The sequence below is a fragment of the Musa acuminata genome, chromosome BXJ1-4, assembly GCF_036884655.1.
Source record: "Musa acuminata AAA Group cultivar baxijiao chromosome BXJ1-4, Cavendish_Baxijiao_AAA, whole genome shotgun sequence".
NCBI lineage: Eukaryota > Viridiplantae > Streptophyta > Magnoliopsida > Zingiberales > Musaceae > Musa > Musa acuminata.
The window spans coordinates 32,300,515-32,310,000 of record NC_088330.1 but is presented as its reverse complement, the minus strand read 5'-3'; the positions used below and the strand labels follow the sequence as shown (position 1 = coordinate 32,310,000).

At 38.4% G+C, this 9,486-nt stretch overlaps 1 protein-coding gene across 4 annotated transcripts; it reads right to left on the bottom strand.

Moving 5' to 3' along the window:
• Positions 1-136: 136 nt before the first annotated feature.
• LOC103991201 (remorin 4.1) lies at positions 137-7,192 on the bottom strand. 4 transcript variants are annotated; one of them, XR_672203.3, is made up of 7 exons: positions 7,039-7,192; positions 6,578-6,704; positions 5,951-6,490; positions 2,516-3,011; positions 2,219-2,300; positions 1,633-1,916; positions 137-416 (listed from the first exon to the last, which is right to left on the bottom strand). XR_672203.3 is itself a non-coding variant. In XM_009410597.3 (6 exons), exons 1-6 carry the CDS (start codon positions 7,075-7,077, stop codon positions 1,713-1,715), a joined length of 1,488 nt encoding a protein of 495 aa, XP_009408872.2. In that variant the 5' UTR covers positions 7,078-7,192; the 3' UTR covers positions 1,527-1,712. The 4 variants fall into 4 exon arrangements, 1 of the variants encoding a protein (XP_009408872.2); XR_672197.3 differs by lacking the exon at positions 137-416 and adding an exon at positions 908-1,350; XR_001975688.2 differs by lacking the exons at positions 137-416; positions 7,039-7,192 and adding exons at positions 908-1,350; positions 6,792-7,032.
• Positions 7,193-9,486: the final 2,294 nt, after the last annotated feature.

The following is a 9,486-nucleotide window of genomic DNA, read 5'->3' as shown; positions in this document are numbered from 1 at the left end:
AGACAAATGATCAAAACATGGCTTCAGTGTATTAGTCTCTTAAGACAGCAATGGGATTGAAATCTGTTGAACACACCATCTGCCATCTGTTGACAGAACCAAGTTCTATATTCTCCTAAACCTGTAGAGCTATCCAGAAAACCATTAAAACCTTTCCAAGCCTGATTCAAACTTTAGAGTAGTCCAAATACAATTAGTGTGAATGCCAATCTGCACCAATTACAGAACAGAATAGAGTAGTACCATGAAAAAGTGTACATTTTGGATTGAACTTTGGAATCTCTCTTGTTTGGAGGTGTCTCCAGTGATTTGGTGCCAATATGTGCACACAAACACCTATGTCAACTGATGCCACTTCAGATGTGTCTTGCTGGTTATGGATATTCCTTTTGCCCATCTAAACAAGCACTTAATATCTGGCAAGACACCAGTGACAAGATTCTTACTAAAGGAAACAAATACATTAGACAGAAAAGAAAAGCACATAATCATATTGTCGGGGATAATGCGGAATTATTCTTATTCCTAATGATAAGAAATTCAAGTATGAAAAGAGTTCTTAAGAAGAAAGAAGCATGTTTGATATAATGTCATGTATCATATCTCTCTTGACGAAGGAGAACGTAAAAAATAAATTTAGAAAATATTATTGTAAACCAACCAAGGATGTTCGAAGCTATTATACGTCTAGATATATGATTAATCATCATGGACATCGGTTGAAAAGAATTATCTATTTTGGATAAATCATGCACGATTTTATTCATTCAAATATATTTATTTAAAAAAATAAAAAATAAAGTTAAATACGACAAGACGTAAAAAAAAAATTTGTTTGAAAAAATCTCAATCACTGGCAATAAAATGGTCACTTGAAGTGATAATAATCTAACTTCATAAGTAACAGTGAGAAGTATCCTTGGAATTTAACCTAAGGACACAGTTTTATTTGACTGGTAATAGAATGTTATTATGTTACTTTGTATCAACACATCAGAATCCTTCTTCCTGAATTAATCATCTTATTAATTCTCAATTATCTTTAAGTGTCTCAAAGCTGCAGATTGGATGACAGAGGTATATATGTTGGAATGAGAATGGCTTGAACGACAAAATAAGCTCTTCGTTGTGACGACACTGCACCTCCACTGTATGACAGACCAGAGAGGACAGGAAGATGTGACCTGCTTCCCCCGTGTCAGTAGAACTTTCAACAGTTCGATAACACCACCCAGAAGAGATTGCTGTGATGATATCCATGAAGAAGACATTCCAATCTTGGTTTCTTTAATGGGGTCATTGCCTACTCATTCTCCATTCACATCATATTCTATAAAGATACGGGCATATCTGTGAAGAGATATGGAACATGTATCAAGGGACACCAGACTGAGCATGAAGAAATAGACAATATGAGTCTCAACCAATGCTGCAAAGGCTTGCATGGTAGATCATATAATGGACATGACTTTGAGAAAACTGTGTAAGTTCTTTCCCACTAAATAAAAGCATGATAAGAAAGGCCATAAAGAATGATGATTTGATTTCAGTTAAAAGCGGCCATGATTTAATTCAACAGATGGCATGTTAATTATATCACTTTACAATGAAGGCAAAAAAAAAGGGAATTACCTGAGACTACAGCATCGTCAAGCCAAGAAAACTTCTTCTTGTCACACTAAACTTGGATTGTTCCTTCAAACTGAGGTGCACTAGGAGCACCAACTCCAGCAGGAAAATGAAGAAGGAATTCGACCTGTTCTTCTGATGTACTCTGCTTGCTGAGCAGTTTTGGAAGCTTGCTGATTCCTTGTGACTTCGGCCGCAGCACGTTTATCTTCAGCCTTGTGTCTTACAGCTGCTAGCTGGTTCATTAACTTCTCATGTGCACAGGCCCTCATTCTTTCCACCTCTACCTGCAAATGATGGGCATCATCGTATCAGAAAACTTCAGTTGTGGGAAAAGAAAACCAGCAATAGCACGAAAGCAAATTCAGTAAACATGTGTATTCCAAATTGAGCGAAGCCGGATTGTTGTTCTTTAGAATTATGCTTAATTTATCTTAACATAAATTCTAAGAGATGGAGGCAAACTTGAAATAATGCGAGTACCAGGACACATCTGAAGTCGGAACAAATAGCGGTTGCACCACGAGAACCTCAATTAAGATTTACAGAAATATAAAAACATATCATCTGTAGAAACAATAGAATGTACCTCAATCTTCCTCATTTCAGCTTCAATCGTAGCTTTTTGATGATTTTCCCATGCTTGGATCTTGATCTCTTCTCGTTTAAACCTGGGAATTAATTTTCTTTTAGATAAAAATAGCAAGAGAGTAAAGATAGAAATAAATACAAATGCTTAATGAGCTTTCTCGAGCAATTAAAGGAGAACAACTCTGAAGAGCAACATGAGTCTATTTGCACACATACCAATGCTTAACCAGATTCCTTAAGCAATTAAAGAAGAACAACTCTAAGGAGTAACATGAGTTTATTTGCACAATACTACCTAGCAAGATACTTGGTCTTTTCTGCTTCTTCCCAGGCTGCTGCACGCACTTCGACGACACTTTTGTCTGGCTGATCCTTCGACACAGTGATAGTTGAAATTGATGCATCAGTATCTTCTTCTTCCTTGCCGGCCCATGCAGCTATGTTTGTCTTGCCCAATTTTTGGCCTAGCACCATTATTTCCCTCCTAGTTTTCCTTTGTAGCTCCTTTTCAGACATCTCCTTATCGTTCAAATCGTCATGGCAGTCAGCTGAGTCAGTCTGGGTTGAAACTGGAGCTCTTCTTTGTGGAGTTGCTGGCCGGGAAGAAGTTGGGCTGTAAAGTGGTGAAGTTGCTCCCGCGGGAGTTCCTGTACGAGAAGGCTCCTGACTTGCAATAGGAGTCATTTCTGTGCCCATATCTCTCATGGATACAGACCTAACAGTTGGTGCGGGTGTCATAAATGCAGTTGCACTCTGAATAGATGTGGATGAATCATGCCAACTAAGATTCACTGCAGAAAGTCACATATAACGATGACTCCATTGTCACATGTAGGCTGAATCATTGAATAAAATGACAACATAACATGGATGGAAAATCCAATAATTGCAAGACATGCATTTACAATCGCCTAAATTATACAAGATTATGCAAGTTTTCCTATCAAGGTAAAGATCTCTTTTGAATCAAAAAATGAAAATGATTTCATTTTTGAAAATTGCAACTTTAACTTGACCTGCTATCAAGAATGTACCACTTGGGTTTATCACTCAGTATCTTGGATTCATTTTTGCTGTGTCACTATACGGGAAACATAGGATTTTGGATCCTGAAACAATTAGTTTGCACCACAACTACAAACAAGTTACATACGGAACTTGACTATGACAAGCAAAACACAAAAGAATAAGAAAATTAAAGCAGGTACTTTTTCAGAAGCTTTCTATCCTTTTACTGCATACATGAGTAGTGGTCAAACGTGCTAAGTTGCTGAGTATTCGTCAAGATGCAAGTTGACAATGATGCAGCACTCGATAATCCATTTGGTTTGAAAGACAGTTGACGGAAGATGCCCTCGGTCTACAATGATCACCTACTGATTCCATCTATCTAGTCCTCAAGATTCATCAAGGACGTCTTGTAAGAATGAAGATAACATATGTTATTGAGTTTGTCAATTGCCAGCATTTCTTTTTCTATGTTTGCACTCTGTTAATCAGATAAACTGCCGTTTGATATGTATGATAGCAAAGAACCTGACCTACCAGCAGTTATCATGGCTACTGTGATTGTATGAAATCTTCCAAGCCAGGGCACACTATAGGATGATTTGTAAGGTAACTCATTGATTATTCAACTAGAGATGGATAACCTTTATGGAAGCAAGAGTTCATGTGACGAAACATGGAAATTAGGGTCGAAAGCTGGCTCAAAAATAAGTTAACATGATTCATACTGTAACATTGTATAAATCTTGGATGGAATGCCATATCTGAAACTTCTATGACTTCATATGCTGCTAGGCACTAATTTCAATGCTGATGCTTACACATCTTATGATCTACATCAGAACAACACATAATAAGATATACCAGTTTCAGCTTTATTCTATTTTTTTCCCTTGATTCCTTTTAGTGTTAAAACTTGAATCTTGACATGTTTCTAACGGCTTAGAAGAATTATAAATATTAACTGAAGAAAAGAAAAAACAATCAATTAAATATAAAAAAGAACATTTCATTTACTTTACCAATAACCAACAATCAAGATTAGTATAAAGGTTCAAGACTTGAACTGGATCTGACATGAATACAGAAAAGAAAGGAAGAAATTGAAGAAATGACTCAATTTCCATTGGATATAAAAATTCACAAAAAACAGTTAAATAGGATGATGGATTTCTGTAAATAAGGGTCACTTATAAATCAGAATGTTGGGAAGATTAAAAGTAAGAAGCCCAAAAAGGGAGTGCAGCTGAATCTGGATGCTGAAATGGATCAGTGGCATTTAGAAATAATAAAAAAGAAGCTTGCACCTACATTAAGTTACTGAAAACAATTAACAGCTCAGTTTACCTCTCCTTATGGAACTGTGCTACAATCTTTCTGTCAGACACATTCAAACAGTACTCATGAAGTGTTGACAAAGGCACTTTAGTGCAGAAATGCCAAGTTTGAGCACCATATTTTTTAAATAGCTCATGGATGGCACTGGAAGGGATATCCTAAAGGTGGAAATGTTAGGACAACACCGAAGCCAAAACAAAAAACCAAAGCAGCAAAATTGTACATATCTTCACAAAGAACGGTGGTAAGGCTACAACATATTTCCATGATGTGGTAAAGTGTGATTTACAAGTGGTAAAAAGAAATGAAACTATCCAGTATAAGTTACGGCTAATGTTTATCATGGGGCTAGCGAAGCAAAATTCTGAAATTTAATGAGCTTTGGAAGTAAGGAACAAGACAAGGTGGCAAGATACAATGGTGGGTATAGGATTATTGGGTCAACAGTGATAAATATTTGTCCTAATGAACTCTGTTTAGATGTTCTATACTACAGCAATTAACTGTTTAATTCTGCCCTTAGAATGTTTGTTTGAAGTAGAGGATTACAAAAAGTAATGACTCAGCATTTCATGACATAATTTCCATATAATAGTTTCCAAGTGTGTGTATCATTATCTGATATTTCCATTGAATAGTTTACCAATGTACATATCATTATCTGATAGCTATCACTAGGGCACAAAAAAGTACTTTGGTTGATATGACTAAACCGATAATCACAAAGCAAGCAAACAAGGTACAAATAAGGTCTATGATCATTGGGCCAGCAATGATAGATAAATGTGCTAACAAACACTGTTCAGATGCTCAATTCTACAGTAATTCACTATTTAATCCTGTCCTTAAAATGCCTGTTCGAACTACATGATTACAAAAAGAAATGACTTAGCATTAGACTAATAATTTCCATAGTTCACAAATGTGTGTATCATTATCGGATAGCCATCACTGGGGAATAAAAGAGGTACTGTAGTTGGCGTTACTGAACCGAGAGTTACAAGGCGAGTAAACTATTTACTGAAACACCAAAAACTTGTTGTTCTTTGTTTCAATCTATGGCTGATCCTCCTAAGTTTTTCTCATTCTCCAAGCACACAATACCTGATTTGTTCATTGATAATTTGCAATTAAAAGCGATAGTGCATGCGTACCAGTAGGATAATGACTTGGCAACCAAATAGGAATGCAAATGTTTCGGATGATGGTATAGAATACGATGCAACAACATAACACTATGAGACTGAATCATAAAAGGATGGAGTAGACATGATAAAGAACCTGTCAGCAGCAGAGGTAAAAGCTAACCAATCATTTTTATGAAACAGAAGCTGTAGAATGGCAAGGAAGACAAGCAAAGACGACGAGAAGAGATCGAAATTACCAGCAGAATCAACCACAGGATTCTCCACCACAACCGTAGGCTTCACCCCTAAATCCAAACGAGGATGAGGCTCTCCAACCCAATTCACGCTCTTAATCCCACTGATTTCCTTCTTCGCTTGGCTTCCGTCCACCCTCTTAGTGTCTGCTTCCTCTACGACATTCAAAACAACCTTCGCCGCAGCCTGTCGGCTGACGTATCCCGCCAAACCTCCCCTCCTCGCCTGCCCTCCACCGGCCTTACTCCCACCTCGGTTCGATGTGGGGCTCGCAATCCACTTCTGTGCATCGTCCCATTTCGACGGTGCCGGCTTCGAGAACGGCGGCACGAACGCTGCTGCAGCCGTCAACCGGTGCGGCGGCGTTCGCTCCGCCTTCTGGAACTCGAAGCCAGATGACACATTCTCCGCTTCGAAAGAGTCCTCTTCTTGTGACTTAACCCTCGGAAACCCCATCGCGTGATCTCTCGATCTGTGGCCGCTCGCCATCTCCGACGAGGTGGAGCACTCTACATCCTTGCAGCTATCCGCCGCACTGGCCCCTGCAAGATTTCACCAAAGCATTATATTAATCGAAGCGTAAAAATCTCGTCTTTGTTCAACCAATACAAGAAAGGAGAGATCTTTACTCCCGTCATCGAACTCAGAGGGTTCGGATCTCAACGAAGTCTTCGATTCGAGCTCCTCCTCTTCCTTCCTCCTCTTCTCCACTCCAAGCAGCATCGCCCGCAACTTCTTAGGGGAGAATCCAGCGCTCTGAACCGCAAAACACCAAATTTAAACCACAAATCCAACTAAAACCATAAGAAATCCCCATCCAAGCCCCCAAGAAGTGATCTTTACGGTAGACTCCATCTCTGGTCATTTCAAGCTCGAATGATTACAAGAAAAGGCAACGAATCGGAGCGGAAGCAACACGACGGGACGAAAAGTTCCGCAGCAAAATCGATGCGGCGGGGGACCCATGTAGCAGGTTTGGTTTGCGAGTCTCAGATAGCAGTCCTTGAGCTCAGGTTTGGGAGTCTCAGATAGCAGTCCTTGAGCTCAGAGAGGAAAAGAGAGAAAGATAAGGCGAGTGATTAGAGATTACCCGAGGCGACAAAGGCTTGTGGATGCGTTCGTAGTCCATGGAATCAGAAATGTGGAGAGGCAGAAAAGGAAGGAAGTGTGTGTGCCACCACTGCGCGTTATAGATGTGATTCAGAACCAACTCACTATAAATAACTGGATGGGAATTGCCTTTGGGAGGGGACCAATACTCGGTCGTTGGAAGTTACTGCAACGGGTGTTGCTAAGGTTTGGGATCGAGAAGCTTTAGTACTCTCTTCTTTCTTGACATCCAATGAATTCCCTCAAAATCATGTCTTGAGTATGGATTCCCATAAAAAAGAAGATTTTGGTACAAATGTAAGATAAATAGCGTGGGAAGAAATGATTCACTGCAGTAATTCTGCAGAGTTTATGCTGTCCTGTTCATCCCCTGCAAGTCTCACAACACTACACGCAAAGAGACCGCCCCTTCCTCGTGTGACGTCTGCAGAGAGACTGGTTTGCATGTACACGGCAACTACATCGGTGTTTGAAGTCTTGTCCTCCTTTTCCCAGCGTGACGCCTGGCGGACGTTGACTGGCACCGGGTCGAAGGAGAATAACTTCGCTCCTTCATGACGGCTTCCATACGCAAATTCAAGGCATCAAAAGCAGCGAGAGCGCAGGGGATTACGGAGGGACGATTCAGATGACAAGACCACACGCCAAACTCCCACCTTTTGGATCCAGAGATCTCGAAAACATTCTGGCCTGGGCATGGTCATCGCGTGGGACCTCACTTGTTCTTTGTTCAACCTTGCATCCCATGTCAGGGAAGAAAAAGGAGACTTGAATAGCTTTTGAGGCAATGCATCTTCTTCTTGTTCAGCATCTTGGACTGGGATGCGATTAATGAGAGAGGATGAACATTGGCTCTTCTCGGGGATGCATTGCATGCTCTGCGACCAAATTTCTGGTGTGTTTAGCTGATTAACCTTCATGATCATTGAACTTTCAGGTGCAGCTGTGACTAAAGATCGTGAAGTATATTTTTTATTGGTTTTACTAAGAGATTGAGAACGGCAAAAAAAATTGAGAAAGACATGAGAAAAATAGCACTTTGTCGTGCTTAATAAATGCTGAAGAATGAGACCAAACAGTCAAAGAACAAAAACATGTCGGTATTGTCAAATTGCTGCTATTGCTACTTGCATTAGTAACTCGCAAATATATGTTTGATGGATCAGAGAGAACCTGAAAATTAGAAAAGAAAGGCAATAAATGATAGAAGACAAAGAAACAAAATTTCTCATTTCAATATATTCTAGGAATTCGGAAATCAGGTGAATTTTTAATCATAGTTATCACAATTCCTATCAAGTCTGAGGTTATTAGTGGAATTAGGAGGTCAATTGATTAGGATGGTATGTTCAATTAAAATATTTTAAAATGTAAAATAATTTAAAATCTAAAATCTAAAAAATAAAAAAGGATTATTTCTCTATAAAAGACTCATATTTTGGGTATTTCTCAATTGATAATCCTATTTTATTTTATGAATAATAAGAATGAGGCTCTAAATAGTAAGATCCTTTTTTTCTAACCCTAAACAGTACCCTTAATTGAAAAATGTCCAAACTCTCTTTCAAAATTTTTTTTCGTCTATTATAGTATTTTTAACATATTACAATATCGTGACCACCGTAACAAAAATACTATAAAGTCTACTTAAAAATGCTGTAAATGAGTGGAATCAAAATACACTAGAAATAATTTGATATATCATAATAGGATTCAAATAAATATCTATAATAATTTAGAAATATAATCACCAAAATAGATATTAAAAATTAGATTGTTGCAGTATTTTAAAAGGAGATTATAAAGCCTATTAGAAAATACTATAAATATCCAAATGAGTAACCTCAACCAAACCCTTATGTTTTTTTAATAGTGTTTATGGTATTTTTAGTATCTTAATAAAAATATGATAAATAATATTGAAAAACACTATAAACAACTAGTCAAAAGAAAACACTGTAACTGTTAAAACTAATAAAGAAATAGATAGAAAATTTTTGTGGAAAATTTTTTCAATGATATTTTAGGTTTTTTTTATATTGATTGAGAAATATCTAAAATATTTTAAAAAAAAATCCAATAAAAAAATAATTAGATAATTATAAATATAAAGGAAAAAAGAATAATTAGAAAGAGTGGTGGCCATGTTCCTTAGAAGATAAAGAGTACTACTGCACATGACAACAAGACATTGTTGAAACATGAAGCTGCCACCACTGAGCGATCTTGATTCGGTGAGGAAGACACAGTCACGGGAAGAGGACAAAGAGCCGACGCACGTGGTTGGTCAAATCGGGAGGGCTCCGCCTCCGCCTCCGCCGTCCGGCCGCTTGCTTTCATGTGCTCCGGACACTGTTCACGGGGACTCCGATGGCCATGTCTGCCTTCTCTCCCTGCAGCTGCTGTGTGCTGGACGCATGCATACGCC

Coding starts and splice junctions, on each gene's coding strand:
- LOC103991201 (XM_009410597.3), bottom strand. CDS start 7,077: ATGGACTACGAACGCATCCACAAGCCTTTGTCGCCTCGG. Junction 3,012..5,950: donor TCCTGTGGTTGATTCTGCTG/GTAATTTCGATC, acceptor GACTTTCTGCAG/TGAATCTTAGTTGGCATGAT. Junction 2,301..2,515: donor AAGACCAAGTATCTTGCTAG/GTAGTATTGTGC, acceptor ATTAATTCCCAG/GTTTAAACGAGAAGAGATCA.